The 25,878-nt window shown below is 36.7% G+C and overlaps 1 protein-coding gene across 4 annotated transcripts in view; it reads right to left on the bottom strand.

The window, feature by feature from the left end:
* myo1cb (myosin Ic, paralog b) overlaps nt 1–25,878 on the bottom strand; it is a 54,543-nt gene that overhangs the window by 6,359 nt on the left and 22,306 nt on the right. For 2 of the 4 annotated variants that reach the window (XM_051129128.1, XM_051129130.1), the window contains 17 exons: nt 13,493–13,648; nt 13,295–13,410; nt 10,246–10,444; nt 9,691–9,771; nt 9,258–9,437; nt 6,149–6,247; nt 5,845–5,958; nt 5,642–5,713; nt 5,080–5,199; nt 4,735–4,814; nt 3,497–3,602; nt 3,045–3,125; nt 2,864–2,955; nt 2,665–2,759; nt 2,481–2,527; nt 2,307–2,387; nt 88–193 (listed from right to left, as the gene is read on the bottom strand). In XM_051129128.1, the coding sequence (XP_050985085.1) occupies nt 88–193; nt 2,307–2,387; nt 2,481–2,527; nt 2,665–2,759; nt 2,864–2,955; nt 3,045–3,125; nt 3,497–3,602; nt 4,735–4,814; nt 5,080–5,199; nt 5,642–5,713; nt 5,845–5,958; nt 6,149–6,247; nt 9,258–9,437; nt 9,691–9,771; nt 10,246–10,444; nt 13,295–13,410; nt 13,493–13,648 (1,825 nt within the window). Of the gene's footprint in view, nt 1–87; nt 194–2,306; nt 2,388–2,480; nt 2,528–2,664; nt 2,760–2,863; nt 2,956–3,044; nt 3,126–3,496; nt 3,603–4,734; nt 4,815–5,079; nt 5,200–5,641; nt 5,714–5,844; nt 5,959–6,148; nt 6,248–9,257; nt 9,438–9,690; nt 9,772–10,245; nt 10,445–13,294; nt 13,411–13,492; nt 13,649–15,065; nt 15,285–24,172; nt 24,473–25,878 lie in introns of those variants that run through there. The other 2 variants (XM_051129129.1, XM_051129127.1) reach the window with 2 other exon arrangements.

Below are 25,878 nucleotides of genomic sequence, written 5' to 3'. Positions count from 1 at the left end.
GTTGGGAATGAGGAACAAATGAGAAAAATAACCATTTCTAAGTGATAAATGGCACTAAACCTCAAGTACAGGAAATTGCTTACAAACCTGCTTGCTTGGCATCATTGGGCTTGATGCAGCGCACATAAGACGGTTCCTTAGACATCAGGATTTCCATCAACTTCGCCAGGCTGTTCTTGAACTGGGTTGCTGCCTGATTGCAGCGAGCCAACGGAATGAGAGAACAAGAAAAACAGACGATGGGCAGTTAGAAACGAGCGAGAACACAAGTCACAGTGTGCAAGTCCAGCCAGGCAGTGACAATGTGGGAGAAACCACTGGTTGACAATGCAAGCAAACAACTAAACAGTAGCCCACCCACACTCGGCCAATGGGACTCTGTGGAGTGGGCTCTAGGATTGGAGGGATTCAGGATTTCATGTAGTCACATGGAGTGAAGAGGTACCACAGTGTCAGGGCATTCCTCATAGTGTGGGTGGCAAGCAGAGATTCACAATTTCATGGACTGAGGCCAAGCTGCTGAGGCTTATGTATAAATGCTACTATGAACTATGAACTGATTTATAAACAGATATTTGTTGTTTATGGTTCTGTTTAAATGTAAACAACAACATCTGACACAATATATAACCTTATAGAAATAGCAGTATTTAAAGGAATTGTTCACCCAAAAATGTAAATTCTGTCATTAATTACTCACCCTCATGTCTTTCAAGACCTCTGTTCATCTTCAGAACATAAATTGAGATATTTTTGATAAAATCCGAGAGCTTTCTGACCCTGCACAGACAGCAATGCGTCTAACATGTTCAAGGCCCAGAAACGTAGTATGGACATTTTTTAAATAGTACCATACGTGGTGGTACTCTCATAAATGGTGAGACAGGGAAAAGAAGACTTGTTGAATAAAGTCATTATTTTTGTTTTCTTTGCACACAAAAAGGATTATCGTACCTTCATAACCAGTTTCATACAGTTTAACCACTGAGTCCCATGGACTATTTTAATCGATGTTCTTACTACCTTTCTTGTGTTCTGAAAATGAACGAAGGTCTTACAAGTTTGTAACGACATGAGGGTGAGTAATTAATGAACATTTTTATTTTGGCGTGAACTATCCCTTTAAGTTAAAAAAAAGGAAAAATTTGAGAGATGACTTTTGAATCATAATTGGATGGATAGACAGAACAACAGACAAACAGACAGAACAATAGATAGAATGTTAGACAGATACGATAGATCGACAGACAGACAGACAGAATGACAGGTAGACAGAACAACAGCTAGTCAGACAGACAGAACGATAGAGAGAGAACAACAGACAGACAGAACGACAGACTAACAGATAAAATGATATACTGATAGACAAAAAGACTGACAGACAGAACGGCAGACAGCCAGACAGAACAATGGATAGATAGACAGACAGAATGACAGACAGACAGACAGATAAAATGATAGACAGACAGAATGACAGACAGACAGACTGATAGACAGAACAGACAGACAGACAGATAAAATGATAGACAGACAGAATGACAGACAGACAGACTGATAGACAGAACGACAGACAGACAGATAAAATGATAGACAGACAGAATGACAGACACACAGGCAGACAAACCAGACAGACTGACAGACAGACTGACAGACAGACAGATAAAACGATAGACTGATAGACAGAAGGACAGGCAGACAGACAGACAGACAGAATGACAGACAGCCAGAAAGAACAATGGATACATAGACAGACAGACAGACAGAATAACAGACAGATAAAACGATAGACAAAAGGACAGACAGACAGACAGGCAGGCAGACAGACAGACAGACAGACAGAACGACAGACAGCCAGACAGAACAATGGATAGACAGATAGACAGACAGATAAAACGATATACTGATAAACAGAAGGACAGACAGATAGACAGAATGGCAGACAGAAAAATGGATAGATAGACTGACAGACAGAACAACAGACTGATAGACAGACTTATAAGACAGAATGAGAGACAATAGACGGACAGACAGAACGACAGACAGTAGACTGACAGAACAACAGACAGAACGACAGATAGACAGAACACCAGACAGACAGATAAAACAACAGATAGACCAATAGACAGACGGAACGACAGACAGACAAAACAATAGACAGACCGATAGACATACAAACTGATAGACAGACTGACAGACAGAACAACAGATGGACAGACAGATAGATCGATAGACCGACAGACAGAACAACAGACAGAACAACAGACAGAACAACAGACAGACAGACAGACAGACAGACAGATAGATACCGTCTCAGGACGTTTCTTGTCTGTGAGTTCTTCTCGGTCAAAACACTGAGTGAGGATCTTATTTTCGGACATACACATGGCCTGAAAATACAGACACATTTAATAATCTAAATTTCAGCCCAGATATGGTGTACATTTCTTATTAAATATATATTCCTAGGCCTGTTCCTTCACCTCCTTCAAGTTTCTGAACAGGAGATCATTGTTCTTGTCCAGGAAGCCTAGAAGTTGGAAAATACACAATGACGTCAGTCAACGCTCAGCCTGGGAAAAACCTGTGGGCATAAGTGCCCGCTTTTGTTCAACGACGCGCTCTCTGTTTCTTCATTTTATCGCTGCCCTCTGTTCAATAACTGACCGTTCACATTGTAGTTGACTTCTCCTGCGTAGTGGATCAGTCTGAACTCTTCACGACCCATCACTTTACGGGTTTTTCCATCAGCCAGCTTGTGACTGTAATGCAGATGTATATCATATATATTGGTTTACAAATGCTCATGATATGATTTAATGTATAATATTAGATAGAACGACAAAAGGATGATAGTGTGACTAACGTTAAGAAGTGTGCATGACCACCGACGGTGTCCTCAAGCTTCTCCAGGAAGGTGATGTCACTGGCATCTCCAGGCCGGAGACACTCTTCATCCTGTCGAAAGAGAGGTAAATAGTTTTAGATAAAAGCAGCTTAAAACAATACCTAATATGTTGATGGAAGTTCACAGAGAGCATTCTCACCAAGATGGAAATGATTCCCTTAAACTTCTCCTCCACAAGATCACAAATGATCTTGTTGTTAAAATATTGCACAGGCTCCCACTGGAGAACACAAAAACATGAGCATTACTGCATCTGAACTAAGACGAAAATATTCAAGATTTGTGATGTTGTTTCTGCTAGAAAATTCAAGGAATGCAAAATCAAGAGCATTCTCAGCCCACCCGTGAATCAAAGCCACAAACAAGCTTTCTTTAACAGTTTATGCGTCACAATGTTTTATAGGCAATGTGAGAGGTCAGCATTACCATACTAACAGCATGAAAATAAAACCCACGTCATGTTTGCCCATAATGCGCCCTTTGAGCTGTGGGTAAGACCCCATTCCAGCACCTCGCACATGAGTTACATATGCTGAGCTGTGTGTGTACTGTAAGCATGTGCGTACAGTATGTGTTTCAGGGATTTCTCACCGTGATTCCCTCGGCTTCATATTCTTCCTGCTCTGACTTCAGAGTCAATTCAATGAAGAGCTGCTGCAGCTTCTCATTACAATAGTTGATACAAAACTGCTCAAAACTAAACAGACACACAAAGAGAGACAGAGTAAGTTATCTTTAAAAATTATTCTGATTATACTCTTGTTATAGATGGATAGATAGATAGATAGAGACCTAGATTCAAAGATAACCAAAATAATAAGTACCTTTATTTTTCTAAATAATGTATAAAATATTATTTGAAAATATTGAATAATAAAATATGAATAATATTAGTATGATATATATATATATATATATATATATATATATATATATATATATATACACATATACATCCATATATATGAAAAATGAAAATACTTGTTAAAAAGTATATTCATAATAAACAATTAAATGTTTACTGTTTAAAATAAAGTTAGCCTTTATTTTCTATATAATATATGAAATATTATTTGATAATATCTTTTTATAACACTGAATATAAAATATGATTAATAATGTGATTAGTATGATAATACTGATTAACTTATTATATATATATATATATATATATATATATATATATATATATAATTAATATTTAAACTAAAGTTAAAAAAGATAACCAATATAATAAAATGAAGCCTTTATTTTTCCAGATAACGTATGAAGTAATATTTGAAATGACTGAATATCAAAATATGATTAATAATAAAAAATTATATAATTAATATGACAAATTTCATATATACACATACATATATATGAAAATTATATATACACAAAATATTTGAAAATACTCATGTTAAATATTAATATTCATATTAAATATACATGTTAAATATTTACTATTTATTTAAAATATAACATTGACTCCAGCATCCCCGCAACAGAGAACAGGTGGTTTGGAGAATGTATGGCTATAATAAATAATAAATATAATTTAAAATATAAATATAAAATAAAATCCCTCATGTAAAACAATGTAATTGCAATAATATTTAATAATATTACAATATAAAAAATATGTAATTATATATAACGATGCTAATGTAATTTAATTGTTTATTTAAATAATATTTAAAAATATTTACAAATATTTAAAGTAATATAAAATAAACAGTATATGCAATATTACATTAAATACAGTATACAGTATACACATTTTTCAAATTGTATAACGTAAGTATTATTAAAAAATGCAATTACATTTTATGTATTTACTCTACCTGTTGTTCTGAAAGACCTCAAAACCATAGATGTCCAGCAGACCAATGACAGAGGCGTTCTTACTGTTGAATGAATCATCCTGTGAGACATTAAAAGCACAGAAATATTCAACAACAGCTGTGGCACGCCGTTCAGACTAAACATACACAGCCTGCAAGATCATATGGCGAGAATGTGTTCCAATAACAGCCGTTGGAAAACTTAAGTAATCAGATGGCATGTCATATCTAAGTTTTCTCCATGTGGGGGCGCCAAATATTCACATTTAGTATCAGCTAGCCAAAACAGAGAACTTGCAAAGCCATAGAGCCGATAGTGTATTTAACAACAGAACGAGTCCATACCTTGAAGGCCAGAGAGTCATTAATTTTGTTGACCAGCCAAGTAAAAGTACGACCGTATATGGCTTTAGATAAGGCGTCCCGTGCAGAAGCGGCCTGCTCTTGATTTAAAGGACTCATCAGCTACAACACAAACAGAGAACGGAATTATGGGAAACATTCATAGTAATTATTACATACTGTACAAACATACAACCTGTTTTACACACCAAGTGTGAAACTGAATACTCAGAACAACCAAATCAGGACTATTACAGAAGGTTTGAATCAAAGCTTTGAATTAAATCTGTGATTTAAAATTCCTCATACTTTATTAATCATCACATTTTTTTGAATAAAAAGTCAGTGGTGCTTTCCCATGCAATATTTGCCGCCTACCTCAAAGTCTCTATGATATTCTGCTCCCTATGACTCTTATAAGATAGCTCATTTATTATAAAGCAATGGGTTTTTTTTTTTTTTACACTTTTGGAAAATCCCTAACTCATATGAGCAGTAGTAATAGTGATATTCATCTGTTAGCTAGCAATAATTAATATTTCACTCTAAATGATTGGAAACATACCTCTTCTCCTTTGGCAATGATCTTTTTATGTGTTAGAGCCTCCTTAAGAACAGTGCCGTCCACACCTAACAACTGCAATATCACAAATACACACGCAAACAGTCAAAAACAAACCCCTACCATGTAATTTCAAGGGAAGACGCACGGTTAGAGGTTTAAACATGTGGCCATAGACCAGCAATATAAATAAACTGTCCTATTACCCTGGCTAAGTATTTAATCTGCGTCTCTGTAGTGATGTAGGAAGTGCCGCTGTCCTCTCCTCCATACTGGACATTCCCCAAGTGCAGTACACTGGCAATAATGTTCAAAAGCTCCTGTGGAGAGAGAGGGATGGGTGTGAATGAGAGGAAAGATCACATTTTAAAAGATAAAGTGTTTAACTTCTGACAGGAGACTGCAAAAATAAAGACTGTTTGCCTAGACTTTCTGTTTCTTGGAGAAAAACATTCAGTTGTTCTTCACTGTGTGTGTTTGTGTTGTGATTGGTCGGTCAGTCGGTCATACCTCCACATCATCATCAGTGAAGCCAATGACGCTCAGGGCTTTCCTCACTATCTTCCAGTCATTGCGGTCATTTATGGAGCTCACTTTGGGACAGTTACCCTAAAAAAATAACACACACACTCAATCAGCATCAACAGAGGAAACCAAGGGAGGAGGGGCTCCTCTTGACTTCCTCTATTAAACACCAGGGGAGCAAGAGGAAGCAACAGAGGGACATTCCTGCATACTTGTGGGAAAATTTATGATGCCATTTATGATGAATACTCGTACAAAAATAATATACCAACATAAATGCATGGTAAACTGAACTAAAAATATTATTGGACTTTGACAATTTTATTGATTTTGAATGTCATTTCTGCATCAGTAAAATATAAAGGGCAATTGCGGAAAAAGTCTAACATGCGAAAAAGTTGTGAAATATTAAGAAAAATTTTGAGAAATAGTTGCAATTGTGAGAAGTTCCAAATAACTATGAGATAAACACTGTCAATAATGACAGATATAAATTATATAAGTTTGTCGCACTAAGAAATATTATAAACAATTCTGACATATTGAGATGTATAACTAACAAAAACAAGAAATGAAAGGGAAATTCACCCAAAAGCGAAAATTACCTCATGATTTACTCACCCTCAAGCCATCATAGGTTTATATGACTTACTCCTTTCAGACGAATACAATCAAAGTTTTGTTAAAAAAAATGTCCTGGCTCTTCTAAGCTTTAAAATGGCAGTGAATGGGTGTTGAGATTTTGAAGCAAAATAAAGTGCATAGGTCCATCATAAAAAATGCTCCACAATAAAGGCCTTCTGAAGTGAATCGATGCTTTTTTGTAAGAAAAATATTTATATTTAAAACTATAAACTATAATCTCTAGCTTCCGCTAACTGTTGTACGTGTATTCACGAGAGAGTGGCGTTTCAGCGGATGATGTAGGATGTAAGCATTAGTGTTGGGTGATATGCTCAATGTTCACATCGTCCTATCGTCAGCCTGCGAGATCGCTGATACACGATATTATTGTGCTAATATATTTAATTATTTACTTACTTAGTTTCATTGCTGGCAAATGAACCAACGCCAGCATAAGGCTAAAAGCAGCCTAATGTTTTCAAACTGACTTAATTTGTGTTTAACATGATAACAATTTAATAGAAACATTGTAAGTTACTAATGCTTACATTTCCTTAGTTATTCACACACGATACTATCGTCTATCGGCACAACCCTAGTAGGCACAGCGTAAGCTCTGGTGAAAAGTGACAAACGCAGCAAGTGCAGAGAGCAAAACAAAACACCAGTCATGAAATAGAAGTACAAAATGAGGATGTGTAAAGAAAAATGTGGGAGGATTTCGATTTAAATCAAGAAGAGACTGATTTTTCTTTGTTGTAAACAGACTGCAAATTTTCACTGGAGCTTCGAAGTGTTAATTCTGACAGTAAATTTTGATCTAGTCTTAGTCATAGTCTTTTGGCTAAAACGCCATTTAGTTTTAGTCATATTTTAGTCATCTGAATTGCTTTAGTTTCAGTCTAGATTTAGTAGACTAAATATAAGATTTCAGTCGACAATCTACAGTAGATTTAGACGACTACAGTAGATTTAGTCGGCTAAAATCTAATGGGTTTAGTTACAGTGTAATGCATTTATTAAGCATTACTCTAAAATGACCAAACTCATTGTATAGTTTTGATATTAAGGTTTTATCATGATACACACAGATTTAAATGCTGTGACACGCAACATGCCTTTATATTAGAATTAAATGAAACCACTTCTCATAAAGAAACAAGAACATGGTCTTCTTTTCAATGAAATGCCAATGGTTATATAAATAAATTTAGATGAATCTTTATTAGGGCTACTAAAGTTATTTAGTCAAGAACAGTGAGTGATTTTCTGTCTTTCTTTTGTTACCTGATTAACATCAATGCCACAGACAATAGCAACTAAATTAGGCTGCTGTCTCTTTAAAACTAGACACACGGATGCAATGTACACGTGATATTCTTCCAACTGTTTACGTTCACATAAGACGTAACCGAGTGTGTTCACGTGAATACTCGTCAAAATGGACAATTTGACATCATTTTGTGTGTATTTCTCCGTCAATGAACCACGAAAGAGTACGTGTGCTGTGTGATAAGTGCTGCTTCTGTGTCTGAGCTCAGAAACCCGGACCAAATTGAGTTATTTTTTGCATTGTCAAATTTATCCATGTCTGCTCGTCTTACTCCCAGATATTGACATTTCTGAATATTTTATGAGACGTGCAGCAAATGTATACTAGCTTATGTCCTCCCAGATAGATGAATAGACTATGATACAGTTCAAATGTACACATCTAACCTCCTAACCACGCAGCAGATTTGTTCTGCATGAAAACGCTTCCCAAATAGTCTCTCTCTAACATTTTAGTCTCGTTTTTATTTGTTGACAAAAATGTTAATAGATTTTCGTCTTAGTTTTTGTCATTCAAAATGAGTTTTGCTCCATTTTCTTTAGTGAAAAAATGTCATTAATGAAAATTATTTGTCAATAAAATTAACACTGGAGCTTATGTTACATCTACGTCCTACGCACTTCATTTTGCTTCAAAATCTCAACACCCATTCACTGCCATTACAAAGCTTGGAAAAGCCAGGTAATTTTTAAATATAACTCCAATTGAATTCATCTGAAAGAAAAAGTCATCTACACCTACAATGGCTTGAGGGTAATATAATTTTTATTTTCGGGTGAACCGTCCCTTTAAGAGATGCAAGGTGTAAAGTCACATTGTGAAATAAAGTCAAAAAACTTGCAATTATGAGATGAAGTTGCAATTGCGCAATATAAAACCACACTGTGAGATGTAATGACACATTGGAAGCTATAAGTTCAAAGTAGTGGACTACTTTAGTAGTATTACTTACTTTTTTTACTTTGAGATGGAAACTGACTTTAATAAACCAATAGAGCCTACTTGACCAGCATGACTGAGTATGTCTGAAGCATGCATGTTAATGGCTAAGCCACAGCTTTTTCTTAAACATACCGTTTCTTTTTAACCTCAGACATCTGCTGTAATCATAACAGGAGTGTGAGGTCTGTCTCTCACCTTCACCAGAAACTGGTACTGCTGGGCGTTCCTCTCCAGCCCCAGCCTCCTCAGCAGATCTTCCTCTCCTCCCTCGATAAGCTGATAAAAGATGTGGAAGTTCCTCTCGCCGTGGCTCTGGTGCACAACTCGTGATTTCTCCAGCAGGTAGTTAATGATGTGACCTCCTACCGGAGCACCCTGCCAACGGGGACACCCAAAGGGAGAAGCAAAGGGGATAATACCGGGTTTCTGACACGCATGCAAGCATGCATAATAATCACAGACACACACATAAACACGCAGGTGGATGCAGCCAAATCCCCAAACCAAGGAAAGCATTGTAGGGGTAAAAAGGTGTATCGACAGAAGGTGGATCACAGCAATTGACACGTGAGCTTCATTTGATAATCATTTGACAATTATATTGATAAAAACACATGAGTGAACTCACTCTGAAGTCAAACTGAATGTCCATGTATTTCCCAAAGCGACTGGAATTGTCATTTCGTAAAGTTTTTGCATTTCCAAAAGCCTGAGAAGAAAAAACAAACAAAGATGGAAGGGAAAATGAATGATTTTAACAATTCAGGATGGCATACGGAAAAACAAGCTTTGTGATTTAGACAAATGACAAATACTAGATGCACACAAGCTGCTGGTTTACAGGAAAGCACAACATCTGTAAAACATCTGGCAGAATGGCTGTCTGTGCTGCTTCCGCTGGCCTTCCCGTTTTTAGACGTCCTTCATGTACGCGCCAGCCTTATCGCTCAGATACTAACAGTGACGTATAATTACTGGAGAGGTTTACCAGGACTACAAACTGCTCAGAATAAACTCTTTGGCATCGTTGAGAGTCATTTCAGAGAATTTTCTGCTATGACAGCAGTCTAGGGCAACAATTACAGCCCGTACTGATCTCATACACTATACGCTGGCATTTGGAGATTAGTGAAATTGTACGTCATGAAACGTGTTGGGTTAGATGTGCTGTGTACATGTGTACCTCCAGTACAGGGTTGGATTGCAGCAGGCGATCTTTGACGGTCTGCACATGCTCGCTGGCAGGGCAGGTGACGGCGTAGTACTGCAGAACCTTTTTGGAGGCTTCGGTCTTGCCGGCACCGCTCTCACCTGAGATGAGGATGCACTGATCCCGTCTTTCAGTCCGCATGGAGCGATATGCATTATCAGCCACGGCATAACTGTATAGGGAATATGTCGACAACACAAATGCTTAGTTGTGTGTTATGTGTTTTAACAAATGACAATTTACATTATTCAACAATTTTTTTCTCTCAGGGCACTACAGTGTGACCGCAACAACTGTGTGCGATTATGAAAAAAATTTGCGAATGACCCGATATATTTGTGTTTACGCTGAGGGACACTTTGGCAACATTGAGTAATGTATCACAGACATATCTCATGAATCCTTTCATAAACCAAGTGTAGAGAGAGTGTAAATAAGAGATTCATTGTGCAGCGTAGAGAGCTTGGCTGATTATAATGGAACTTTGTGAGATCGCAATGAACTAAGATGAGTGACAGCTTTTAATGATTTTTAAGGGAGTTTGTAAAAGAGATACTGATTTAATACAACAGTTAAATAAACAAGAAGTTAATATTAAGTGATTTATATTGTCTGACTATAACACTATTGCCTGATTTTGCTCTATTTTGCTGTCAAAAATAGTTTGAAACAAGTCACAACTGAGCCGCTGAGCATCTCCTTTGAAACACCTGCATTTTTAAACAAATCTAGTGAGTCAATGATTCAATTTCCAATTCATAAAGACAGTCACTTGCTTTATACCCGAATAAATCAGCTGTTCGAACAAATCGAATGAATGATTCAGTAATTAAATCAGTGACTTGCTGCCACCTACAGGCAGATTTAGTTTTATTTTTAAAGTATCTTTTCAGTTATTTAAATCATGTAATATTTCTGTATTCAAAGTGTTATATTTAAAACATTAATCTCAACATGAATTTATGAATTTGATTGCACTCATGCCACCTCTGAGAATCATTAAACATTAATACTGATTTCATTTGTTTGGTAACTTGTTCTTATTCTGTTGTTTTATCAAAAAATTTAAATAGCTTAAAAAATATAATAAAAAAAATTGACAAAAGATGACATACTTTTAAAAAAGTTATAAAACAGCCATTACAAAGGTAAAAACAAAATTCCCCTGTAAATCACTAAGGAATCAAATATCACCTTGTAATGGGAAGGCACATTTTGATTTTAATTTTTGACTGTCCTCCTAAATTTTTTAAGTTAGGAGCAAAAGAAAAGTAAGTGTAGAGCCCTGTCTCTTCTATGTCTGTCTGTATAAAGCTGTTATTTGTTATTTCTAATAATCTCTCTTGGTCTTATAACGTATGTGCAGCGCTGCTTCAGATTCTTTTTCTGGTAGCAATGAAATAACTTTGGTGGAGCCTAAATAGACACTCAGGTGTCAGTAACACTGTTGCGTAAACAGTGGAAAAGCTTGGTGAGGATGGAGTTACCAATGATTTTCATGAGGAAAGAGCAGGGTGAGATAATGCTTTCATCACTTTTACACATCTGCTATCAGTGTAAGATGAACCCTGCAGTACAGTGGGTGTACAGTTGTTCGCTTTGGGTGGACTATAACGTTTTACTTCACTCTCTGGATAATTGAAAACTCCCACACACACATAAACTTGCAGATAAGAGTCTATGAATGTTTTGATTGTAACAGAACTTGAGTTTATATTCCTCATCATTCCTCACATGTATTGCACTGGGAATTTCCTATTCACTAACAGAAGACAACAAGGAGGATAAACAAGATCATCCAAGTACATAAAAATGCGGATTAGGCATTTCAAATATTTAATACAATCTCCATTTAATAATGAGTGGTCAGCAGAAATTTTGTAATCCTAAAATGTAAAAATGAATTTGCTGTTTCAAGCCGTTGGTTCCCTCTGGAATTTCTCATGTTTATTGGCGATTTATTATTTAACTAACATTAACCTATTGACTGCCAGGTAAATACCACTGTCAAGACCCAGAAAAGTATAAAAGGCATGATCAAAATAGTCTAAATAGGCAGATCACTGATTCAATGCGTATGCATTTTGGACGCAAAATGCATACGCCAGATACGTTGTTTTCGGTCAAATCAAAGCGTAAATATATGCAGAAAACTTATCCGTGTGGTGTGGCTGACAGAGAACAGCGTACGCAGTTTGTGTCCAGCGGATACTCTCCAAAATGGCGCTACGCTGATGCAGAGGAGATGAATTGTTGAATAAAATCGTTATTTTTTTCTTTGCATACAAAAAGTATTCTCGTCACTTCATGAAATTCCGATTGAATCACTGACAAGCAGATGGTCTATTCTGATGATGTCTTTCATACTTTTCTGGGTCTTGACAGTGGTATTTACCTGCCAGTCAATGGTACAGTCACAAACCTCCCGGTTTTCCTCCAAAATATCTTAAATTGTGTTCTGAAGATGAACTAAACTTTTCTGGGTTTGGAACAACATGGGGGTAAATGATTAATGACAAAATTTTCTTTTTGGGGTGGGTAACCCTTTAAGGACTACAACTACCATAAGAATGTAAGTTTGCATGTTTGACAACTCAGGCCATTGTTGCAGTCCTTATTTAACACACACACAAAAAAAATAGAAACCATTAGCCATCCCATTGGACAAACCTTGGCACTGTCAAAATAAAAGTCCCGTTTCTGACACAACAGGTTTGCAAAAAAAAAACAATGCTGATGATTACAAATGCTAAACATTGGTCTAAATATATCAGCCTTGTCAATATGTCAGTCGACCACTACTTCAGAATGTAAATTCTAAAGCTACTCTATGTTTTATTTATATATATAAACCTTAGGTTGCTAAATAAAGACTACAAATACCACAAGAATCTGAGGCTGCTGTAGTCCTTATTTAACCAAAGAATAAAAAATAGAAACTATTAGCCATCCCATTGGACTAATCTGCATAATAGAAGAGAGCAGAACTGTGAGTAATAACAACTCGTTGCTGATGGCTTACATGTGAGGTGAGACTTCATAGAAATTGACGCCCCTATATCGCTCCATGTGCTGTTTAGTGTAGATCTCCAGCTCTTTGTAGGGGTTCACGGACACCAGCACTGAGCCAATGTATGTCTGTGGGAAAAAGACAGACACATAGCAATCAGATCAAAACTCTGGGCTTTGAGCTTCACAAGTGAATAGAACTGGCTCTTACATAAATGAGGTTCTCCTTGAAGCGTTTGCGGAGGTTCTCAATGAAAGCCACCTCGCTGGTGTGGTTCTCCAGCAGGACAAAGTCCTGCACGCCCACCCGGTCCCTGGCTGTCAGGGCGCTCTCCATCATGACCCGGATTCCGTCACTGCCCACAGCCTGAGAGAGAAAGAGCAGAAGTGAGATACAGAATCACACCTACACCCTCCAGACACAGAGCAACGCGAGGTGATACATAAACACTGCAACACACACAGTATGTCAAGGCCCTCTGAGAGCCTTGAATAAACTCAACGACTCCAACACAACCCCTCCCATTTCATAACATGGATAGAGGTTAGTTAATTTGAAGGAAAGCCAAAGCAAGCTTTCATTTGTATGAAATATTTCTCACTGAATACAAGATGTCACTATCTTAAACAGTGGATTTGTGCCGAGCACAAGTTAATTTTAAGCTTCAGTTAATGTTTTGAAGCAGTACCAGGAAGTACTACCATGACTTTTTTAGCACCACCGTAATAGCACGATTTTTAAACATGAATCTTGTTTTTGGACTTACAATTGCTATTAATAATATATGCATATTAATATGTATATATAAATACACATGCATGTGTATATTTAAGAGACATGTTATTAAATATATTTATATTTAATATAAATTATATGAATATAAATATATGCATGTAAATGCATGTAAATATTTTCAAATGATACTCTGCATGTGTCTTTTATATTTACATAATAAACATACACAGTACACTCACTCACTAACTTATTTTGGATGTGATTAAATTGACCACATTAAAATACACTCTTGACTATAAGAGACTTCTTTTTTAAAAACATTTTTTTTTGCCTTTTTTAATAAACGCAGTCTTGATAATAAGAGACTTTCTTTGTTTTAAGAAAAATGTATTTTTTTTGCCTATTTTAATGGAGTATTGATTATACAAATAATCAATAAAAAAAAAAAAAATTATAATAAATGCATTCTTGACTATGACTTTTTTTATAAAACATTTTTACATTTTTTTACTTTATAGATGACAAACCTTTAAACAGTGGTACTATATTGGATTTTAGCTGTTTTTTTTTTAATTTATCAATATTTATTGATATTGGATATGCATTTGTTAATATTAGCCTAGATATTTTATTGCACATGCTCATTTACTTAAATTTCACCTTTACTTTAAAAATAATTTAATATGATCTTGTTGCATTTAAATCAACTGATTTTTTGATTTTCATATATTTAAACAAAATAGCAAAAGGCATAATAGCTACAAGGTTTTGTTAGAAACACCATATAAACACTGTTGCAAAAGAATACAATAATCATTAAATACTATATTCAAACACCATAGAATTACCATCTGATCCTGTCATTGCTTCATGGCACCAACGCAGTACTATTTATAAGCGTACAAAGCTGTTTTATATCATTAGATTGATTATATCACCTTAACAAACAAACAAGACACTAAAAGCCATATATTTTCGCACTTTAAACCTCTAACACTATGAGTGCAAACTCCACCCAAACTCAAGCGTGCTGTTAAACCATACTCACATCTATTACCAGATCTGAATTTTTAAAGAGATAACCCTTCTCCACAATAGAGGCCTGAGTTTTCCGCATTAGATTTCCGATGTTTGACAAATCCATGGTGTCGATACGACCTCAGCTGTTTATCCTCGTCCAGAGATGCTCTGCATAAACTAGTAAGACACAAAACTGTACCAAGTCCTAGCAGTTCACTTGTCATCTGATGTCTGTAATCCTGATCAAAGAGGACTATGGGTGATGCTTTCTAGCTTGAAACAGAAAAGCGCACTTACACCCACTCACTCACACACACACAAACACACTCGGATGAACAAATGCGTGATTATGCATCGAAATACACACAGTCACATTGTGTGAATGCACCAGCTGCCAGGGCTGTTGTTTTGCTATTGACACAGCGGCGGCCGTCCCCTGGAGGGAGAGACAGAGAGAGACAGATACAGCACACCTGAGCAAGCACTTTAATTAAGTTGATGTACACCAACTACAACAGAACCGAAAGAGAGGGAGGCTAACGGTGGGAAAAACACAAGCCGAAAGAAAAACATAACAGGCGAGCGAGAACAGTCGACAAGTGTAGTGCCAGGAAGTGACTTCATTCCCAATCCGTCAGCCTGTTAAATGCACCAACAGAGCTGCACCAACTACGAAAATCTAACATTGCTGTGTTGCTCTCTCTAGTTCCCAATTAGGCTGGTTTTGCACATCTAGATCTGGTTTTGTGCAATCTGCAAACACATGAAAACCGGAAAAGGACATTTTTAAAAAACGTCCATGTACTACCTTTCTGGGCCTTGAACGTGCTGTCCATGCATGGTCAGAAAGCTCCCGGAATTCATAAAAATATCTTATTTTGTGTTCAGAAGTTGAACGAAGGCCTTACATGTTTGCAACAACATGAGGGTGAGTAATTAGACAGGATTTTCATTTTTGGGTAAACTGTCCCTTTAAATGGCATTGTACATATTCAATTCAATGAAATAAGTGCAGACACACTGGCACACAGATCAGATTTGAAAATCAAATCAGAAAAGCGTGCAGTCAACATACTGCACACTTTACTTAATAACATCTGCTTGTCTGTCTCTCTTATTATGTGTGCATATTCAATTGCAGTGACAAAGAACTGACAGTTAATAATCGGTGGTGGAGCCATAATCCAAACTAAACATTCTGGCTAGACAGACCATGACATCATTTGCTGGCCAGCTCAAGCATAATATGTCCTTCCATTTGACAGATCATTTCCAATGGAGCTACTGTACTTACTCCAAGACAGTTGTATAATACAGATCTGCTTTTACTTTAATTAACGGAGACCCATTATGCCCCTTTTTACAAGATGTAATATAAGTCTCAAGTGTCCTCAGAATGTATCTGCAAAGTTTCAGCTTGAAATACACCACAGATCATTTATTACGTAATTTTGAAAATGCTTATTCTGAGTGGACGCAGAAACGCGACGTTTCCGTGCATGTTTCTTTAAATGCAAATGAGCTGCTGCTCCCTGCCGCCTTTTTTTCAGAATAGGGCTGATGCTCCACAGAAGAAAAAAAACATGCATTAAGATCTGAGGGGTGAAAACTTTTTGAATTTGAAGATCAGGGTAAATTTAACTTGTTTTGTCTTCTGGGAAACATGGAAGTATCTTCTGTACCCTCTGAAGGCCAGTACTAAATGAAAAAATATTATATTTAGGCAAAATAAGAAAAACGTACACATCTCCATTCTGTTCAAAAGTTTTCACCCCCGGGTTTTAATGCATCGTGTTTCCTTCTGGAGCATCAGTGAGCGTTTAAACCTTCTGTAATAGTTGCATATGAGTCCCTCAGTCGTCCTTGGTGTGAAAAGACAAACAGTGAAAATCATACAGTCATTGTTGGAAAGGGTTCAAAACACACAAAAATGCTGGAAAACCAAAGAATTTGTGGGACCTAAAGGTTTTTTCTGAAGAACAGCAGCCAAGTTTAACTGTTCAGGACAAACAAGAGACTCATGAACAACTATCACTAAAGTCAATGATAGAACAGTTAGCGTGCAATAGCAATACAAACATGCAGATTAAGGGGCGGCAATATTATGATAAGTTCCTCTTTCTATGTGACAGCGGAAACAAAATCTGAGTGGTTCGTTTTTTAACAAGTTTGTAGAGAAAGGCTTACCAAAAAAAAAAAAAAAAAAAAATACTGGGTTGTTCTTTTTCACGTTTTCTGGGTTGGTAGACCCGATTATAGCACTTAAATACAGAAAAAGTCAGATTTTCATATATGACCTTTAATTATTTCCAAGGTTATGGCCAATAAGCAACAAAAGTTACAACAGTTTGAATTCTATACTATTTTTTAAAATAAATGTATAGTTTTAAACGCTACAAGAGAATTGATAAATCACATTATAATATACAGCATGAAAAATGTGACCCTGGACCACAAAACCAGTCATAAGTGTCAATTGAGATTTATACATTATATGAAAGCTGAATAAATAAGCTTTCCATTGTTTGTAAGGATAGGACAATATTTGGCTGAGATACAACTATTTAAAAATGTGGAATCTGAGGGTGCAAAAAATAAAAATATTAAGAAAACTGCCTTTAATGTTGTCCAAATGAAGTTCTCAGCAATACATGTTACTAATCAAAAATGTTTTGATGTATTTATGGTAGGAAATTTACTAAATATCTTCATGGAACATGATCTTTACTTAATATCCTAATGATTTTTGGCATAAAAAAAAATCTATAATTTTGACCCATGTCTATTGGTTTTCTGGTCCACGGTCACAAATAGGGAAGATGAGCATGTACAATTAAATATCTTTGGATGCAGAGTTCAGAGGGTTCTGTGTGCACATTTGCAAACGTTATCTGTCCGTAAAGCCCTTAGAGCCATAGAAAGCCAATATAAACAAATCTAACCATTCATTCAGAACAATAAATGTGCCATAACAGAAATAAGCAGACCCTTGTTCCCCCCCAAGTCTCCTTCCTAAACTACTTTCTCCAGAAACAGGCTCCATTACAGCATTGATACGCTTTCCTGTCCTTTCTTTCCCACCCCGGTCACCTTCCCCATGCATGCAGGTCTATAAGGCTACACGCGCCTTTGCCATGTGCTCACTTTTTCCAAATCCTGGACTGAAAGGCTCTAGACACAACCGTTGGCAAATTATTCATACTACATTTCACTAACCTTCTCTGAAAAATAAGATCAAAGAGAAAGTGGTTTGTTCTTTGTGAACAATAATTGCCTTTCGCATGACCTTCCAACATTCTACTGATTCGCTCGGTTCTTGTGAGCAGAGCTGCGTCAGGGAGATCTGCCGAGTCAAACCGCCTTCGTCAGCACTTCTCACATTGCAAGACGACATTAGCGGACTTTGGAAACAGACGGATAGAGACCGGAGCTTTGATTACAAAGATTGATTTTTCGAAAGAGTGAATGTGCAAATCAGACACTCCAGTATTTCAATTCTCTAGGGACAAGTGAGTGATTCTGCCCAGTTAACAACTCCGGAGAAGAGAAGAATGTATTGTGCATTTTTTCATAATTAATGAAGGTAGTGGACAAAGGGCACATTCCTAGATATCCAGAGCAAAGTCATGCGCTGCTTCTCGTTGGGAAGAGTGGAGAATTGTGGAGAAGAAAAGCACATCTTGTCTGCTTGCTTATGATTTAAAGCTTTCGAGGTTACCAACTCTTTCCATCCTGATTGAGTCATCTGGCTCACTTTTTACCTCGCTCTTCTTTCCTCAGGAAAAGAACAAGGGGTGGAGACACCCAGACTGTTGTGGAGTGGCAGAGCTACATTAAAAATGATGATGCATAAAGGTGTTTCTTCAAGTATGGTCACTCTTACTGTCCCAAAAGATTAGATAAAGCTACAAAAAGTAAACTTCTTTTGCATTTTTTTAAATAATAAAAGGATAGTTCACACAGAAATGAAAATTCTGTCATTAATTACTCGCCCTCATGTCGTTCCAAACCTGTACGACCTTTGTTTCTCTTCAGAACACAAATGAATCTTCTGACCCTGCATAGACAGCAACGCAACTACTACATTCAAGGCCCAGAAAGGTGGTAAGAACATTGTTAAAAAAGTCAGTGGTTTAACCGTAATATTATGAAGCTGCAATAATACTTTCTTACACAAAGAAATGAATGACTTTATTCAACTATTTCTTCTCTTCCATGTCATTCTTGATGTTCTGGATTTCATCAAAAATATCTTAATTTCTGTTTGGAAGATGAGCGAAGGTCTTACAGGTTTGGAACGACATGAGGTTGAGTAATTAATGACAGAATTTTCAGTTTTGAGTGAACTAACCCTTTAAGAATACAGCTGAAGTCAAAAGTTTACATACAACTTGCAGAATCTGCAAAATGTTAATTATTTTACCAAAATAAGATGGATCATACAAAATGCATGTTATTTTTTATTTAGTACTGACCTGAATAAGATATTTCACATAAAAGACTTTTACATAAAGTCCACAAGAGAAAACAATAACTGAATTTCTAAAAAAGAACCTGTTCAAAAGTTTACATACACTTGATTCTTAATACGGTGTTGTTACCTGAATGATCCACAGCTGTTTTTTGTTTTGTGTGTGTGTATGTGTGTAGTGATATTTGTTCATGAGTCCCTTGTTTGTCCTAAACGGTTAAACCGCCTGCTGTGTTTCAGAAAAATCCTTCAGGTCCCACAAATTCTTTGTTTTTTTAGCATTTTTGTGTATTTGACAAGAATATTGCGGCTGACCACCCCCCAGCTCTTAATGCATCGTTTTTCCTTCTGGAGCATCAGTGAGCGTTTGAACCTTCTGTAACAGTTGCATATGAGTCCCTCAGCGTAAAAAAAGATGGATCTCAAGACATTGTTGGAAAGGGTTCAAATACACAAAAATGCTGAAAAACCAAAGAATCTGTGGCCTGAGGATTTTTCTGAAGAACAGCAGGCAGTTTAACTGTTCAGGACAAACAAGTGACTCATGAACAAATATCACCAAACAAAAAAACACAACTGTGGATCATTCAGGTAAAAATACAGTATTAAGAATCAAGCGTCGGGTTGAACGGGGTCATTTTAATAAATTCAACTATTATTTTCTCTTGTGGACTATATGTAAAAGTCTTTTATGTGAAATACCTTATTCAGGTCAGTACTAAAGAAGAAAATAGCCTACAATTTGTATGATCCCTTTTATTTTGGTAAAATAATTAACATTTTGCAGATTCTGCAAGGTGTATGTAAACATTTGACTTCAACTGTACATATACCAACAATTTTGCCCTTAATACAAAAAGTACAAGTGCTAAATTAGCAGTTATTTTAAATAAATTAAAATGTTATTTCCATGAGGAAATAACACTAGTAAAAATCTTTATTAAACTTCAGAAAAAGGACACAAATTTGATGGCAAACTACTTTCCCATAGTTGAAAAAACACCTAGAAATTAAAAAAAGGCTTCCCACAACATTAACCACCAGCAATGACATGTGGACATGTGTGAGTAGAAGTGTGGGATATCTTTTTATTTTTTTTAAAGGAACTGTAAAAAGATCACACTCCTGCAGCTTCGATTCATGCAAATGGTCTGGCAGGAAAGACATTTTTAGCATTTTTTTGACCATATTTTGCATATCTGTGATTGTTTATAATCATGAAACTGACAACGAAACACTTCTATGTGCTTTGAATAATCAAAAGCTGAGACACAAAAATCCTACCACGGGCCTTGCTGAGCCTCATATTATATCATCCTCTAATTAAGCCATATTCATCATTATATCTACAAAGATGGTGTCTTACAATGCTCCTTTAATTACCGCCACACAGACGGCGAGAAATTCCATGGGTGGTATCGCAATTCACAGCGGTCTGCTGAGTCGATGGCTGTCCTTGTGTTAAAGAGCCTGTGTTGGTGGAAAGTCAGCTGGTGGCTGTCAAACTTCAGGGGGAAAGGTGACAGACAGGTGTGACTGGCTCTGCCTAAACAGGTGAAGAGTTTTACTTCATATGCAGTGCAACCCCTCCACATGCTAAACTCTCAAACACATACTTTTTGACTAGAAGAAAATATAGAGTGTCCAGTTAACTTTCATTCCAGCTTGCTGGACAATGCAAGGCATTCATGTCCAGAGGGCATTTGAAAAGCACGGGTCGGGAGAAAAGTAAACTGCTTACTGGACCGTCACAGCATTTCATTCAAACAGCTACAGCCTTCCTTAATGTCTCACATCTCCTCAGTCGTTCTGAGCAGCAAGTCATTATGTAAACTTCATTTCCTCTGCCTGAGATCTGGCTCTTCCTGTGAGCGTTGCAGCTGTTTAGCAATTCACTGGAATCTTGAGTGAAACTGCACCAGATACCATAAATCCATTGTCAGCCATTCATCAAACCCCTGCAGTTATTTGCCTATGATGAAAAGTGCCGAAATTCGATCGCATCTAAAGCACTGCTGACCGCAAGGTGTGTTTATTTGAATGTGAAATGATGCTCTGCGAGCGACTCTCGTAGCGTATCATGACACCGAATGGGTGAAAGGCCTCAGAAAGCCACAGCTCATTCGACGAGGTCTTTATCTTGAGTGCTTGTTCCTGAAGTTTCTGTTGGCTTTCGGAGGAAGGTCGCGGATGACAGAGACAGGAAGAAATGTAGCAGGGTGGAATGGCCCGATGACAGACGCCAGTTTCATTATCTCTCTCACTCTCACTCTCTTTCTAGCCTGGAATTCAACAGTGACTGTTGCTGGTTCAATGCCAGAGGTTGCTTCACTGTGAGATGACACTGTGGCATAAACACAGAAACTGATAGTCAGAGTGTCCGGCGTGAAAGAGGGTCCAAAGATAGGATCAGCAACTGATAGGACAGACAAACTCCAAATCCTTCTTTTCAGAGGGAAAGTGATTTTCATGATTTATATTACTATTTCAATATATACTGCATGAGCGATTAGAGATCAGCTGACATTCATGCCTACGCTGCTGAAGTAACTCATACTTACGAACAACATTGTCAATGGATAATGCATAATTGCTGTTTATACAGCCCTATGATTTCCACAATGCGGAAAAACACAGACGGAATCACAGAATCCAATGACAACGTTTACTGCAGAAAGTCATTTGGATTTTTTTTGGATGAATAAATCAAAACTAGATCACTACACTTAACGCATGCCTGTGAATATTAAGATGCAAAAATACAATTTAAATATGAATCCTACATGTTCTGCATGTCTCTGTATGAATGAATGGCACAGGCGCGTGGTTTTGTTTACTACACATACTGAAGTGTGCGTGATGCTTGCAGTGTTTTCAGCCTCTGCCACCTCAATATATAAATACATGAACACATAATCTCTAAAGCTGCTCTGAGTCACTTCATGAGCATTTTACTGTTTCTTGTTATAAAAAGCAACACTATTGTCATATCATATACAAACAGAAGCTTAAAGGTCTTCACAGCAACCTGTCAAAATAAAAGTTTGGTTTAACTTGAAGAAACTGTGACAGAAATATATTGTTTAATGTAATGACAGTGCTGCTACTACTACTATACTACTTAACTTATGCTACTACTTAATAATAAGATTATTAAAACATTATTTTGTTAATAAATATTTACCAGAAAAATTATTTACCAGAATTTATTTACCAGAAAAATGTAAATACACAACGCAGTATTTCTAAAAATTAAACAATAACTAAAATAATAAATTCATTTTTTAATAAAAATTAATTAGAGATGCTTACAGTTCATAGGGCCTTAAAATGTAATGGTTTTAAAACTTAACAAATTGCTGTTAAATTGTGTGCGTTTCATGATTTCAATAAATGAGACATACTTTTTAAATTAATTTTAAATTAAATCCTAATTAATCTTTAATTAATTTAATTAAATCATTAAAACAGAATGTAGAACATTTAAAACAGGAAAAAAAAACACACAAAAAAAAAAAAAAAAAAAAGTGGAATCCAGAAAAGTCTAATGGAAAAAATGGAATTCGGGGGGGAGGGGCAGAGGGTGATAGGGCCCTATATACACCTCAGGTACTAAAATTTATTTTATTTTTTTTTTATAAAACAACACAATTAACACAATTATATATATATATTTTTTTTTAGAATTTTTTTACAAATTGGTATAAAATAAGTCTTATTTTGACGTGACAAAGAGGTTCTAAGTGTGAGTTGTTTACTTCCTTTTTTAACACCATTATATTGTTCATTCAGACTGATTCGCAAACTTGAAACATATGCGATCACAGAAGGCGGGGTTTAATCGCATGAACCAATCACAGCTGTACATAACCAGTCATATCCAATCATATTGCATTGCCTCTCACATGACTTTCCCCCATTCATTCTCAATTACCCCCCAACAAACTCACCACACGTTTTAGGGATTCTGTTAAAACTCAATGGGCTCAGGGAAGTCGAGAGAGACACGAACTCCCGCTGTAACTTTACCTGCTAGTGTCGCTGTTGGACAATGTTTCTTTAGAAAAACAAGTGATTTATACACTTACTAATGTTATGTTTTGTAATATTGGCATTTTATTTTTGCACTACAAATTTGTTTTCTCATCCAAAATTTTGAGGAGACACTGCCTCCCTTGCCTCCTTGAAGGAAACACCCTTGCTATATACATATATACATACATACATACATACATACATACATATATATATATATATATATATATATATATATATATATATATATATATATATATATATATATATACACACATATACACACACACATATATAATGTTTATGTGCATGACAGATGACAGATAGATAAATGATAGATAGATAGATCTATCCAATGACCACCCTACTCTGTACTCATCAGTTTTATATATTATAAAATCCATTTTGCCTGCAAAATCCAGTCAAAATTCATATAAAATCCACGATTCCCTGTGATATTTGCATACTTGCATTTCAGTTGTGCTAGCAAATAATTACATAATCCAAACACAAACCAAACTGACGACTTTGGTCCAGAACCACATATTTCACTTTCACAAGACCCTGACTGACATTGCAGAAATCTCCCAGCTGCTTTTGTTTAGTACTGAGCATGCTGTGGTTCTTACCATGCCGCGATACTTCATCTTCGCAATCTTCCCAGCTTGTTGCTGTAAGTATATGAATTATAAGTATTTCCAAAACACTCTCTTGTTTAAGAAAGTGTGCCGAGTTTGTTATTTCAACGTCTTCTGCACCATGTGTGGGAGCGTCCCAGCTGCCATTTCTTCAGCTTTAACTTTCCTCTCCTTTACTGCGTGTCTTTCTCACTCCCTCTCTCCCCCCTCGCTGCCTGCGGAGGCACGAGTCAGTCCTTCTGAAAAGTGACACACTCCCCCTCTATGCCTCCCTCAACTCGTTTGTTCTGTCCTCCTGCAATGGGATTTACAGCGAAAGCTAAAACTTTCCAGACCCCCTGTAGTAGCCCTGCATATGCCTGTCCTTAAAAACCAGCCTGTGGCTGTTTTAGAAAATACTACTAAAAAATGTAAGAAACGTAACTCCGTAACTAGCATTGCATGTTAGATGAAATGTAGCTAGTGATTACGCCAAGTGAATTTTCCTCCTCCTTCCTGCTGCCCCAGTGCATGCTGAAGCAGATTTAAGGCAGATTTCAGATACGGATCTGTCAAGGAGGTAAGACTGATGCGCTTAAATTTGGCTCAGTTGCCCGAGGAAGAAAAATGGGACAAGTGCACTTCACAGTGCACAGGTCACACTCATTTATGGTGGTATGTTTTATGAATTTACAACCTGATGTCACAGGCGTAACACCTTAATGTACGGTTGATTTACGACTGTAGTTTGATAAACAGATACAGAAACAGATAAAACTGAGAAGATGCAATATTTACACTGATCTGAGAAAGTCTTAAGAAAGTGCCTGGCAGATAATCACCAACATGCTCTGAAAAATAGTTTGGGCATCAGCACTTATGAGTCTTTTGGGTGTATGACAAAGGGTTAATTTATGAAGACACACCCCATTTTCTCCTCTCCACCCAGTAAGAGCACAACACACCACCTGTTCAGTTCACACAGTGCTCAGGTAAAACCTTAACTAAGGTCACTACTACCGGCCACAAACAGAGCAGCGCCCTCTACTGCACTCTCCAAATGACAGAGAAGCTTAGAGAAATGTTCTGGATTTAATATAAATTGCAAAATATAGGCGTGCAGCATTGCACACCGTGTGAGTCGTGTAAATCCTCCTTCGTTCTTTCGATCCTATCAATCTTTCATTCTCGCTCGCTCCCTTTCCCACTTATGCCAACATAATCAGAGACTCCGCCTGTTGGAATCTGAGTAATATTTTCCAGACGGTGTGAGTTGCTCTTTCTTTCTCTCTGGGAACACTGACATTACAGGTTTAGGGTGTAAGAAGTGCAGGGAAAGTCAGACGTATGTCACTGGCCATTATGACTTTGCTTGCAATCGGCTCATTGTGTGCACACCTTTCCATCAGTATGTGTGTACTAGTAAAAACTTTATGAATTTATGACAGTCAATGGACTACAATGGTTGTCTAAGAAACAGCATAAATAAACAGTGGGTTTCTAAATAGTCTCATTGTGTGATCAGGGTCGCTTTGATGCATCTTGTCATGTCATGCTTTAATCTCGGGCAATAAGGCAATTTGTAAGCACTCCACCTTATTGTACTAAGAACTGAGCCAAAGAAGCTCTCCTAATAAGAAATGGCATAAAGCATCATCCATTGTGTTAAACACAGTCCGGTTAAAGAGGCTTATAGCAGTCAGACTCTCTGGACTCAG

Source organism: Labeo rohita, chromosome 15, assembly GCF_022985175.1.
Source record: "Labeo rohita strain BAU-BD-2019 chromosome 15, IGBB_LRoh.1.0, whole genome shotgun sequence".
Classification (NCBI taxonomy): Eukaryota; Metazoa; Chordata; class Actinopteri; order Cypriniformes; family Cyprinidae; genus Labeo; species Labeo rohita.
Note: the sequence above shows the minus strand (reverse complement) of the source record. Positions and strands in the feature narration are given on the sequence as shown.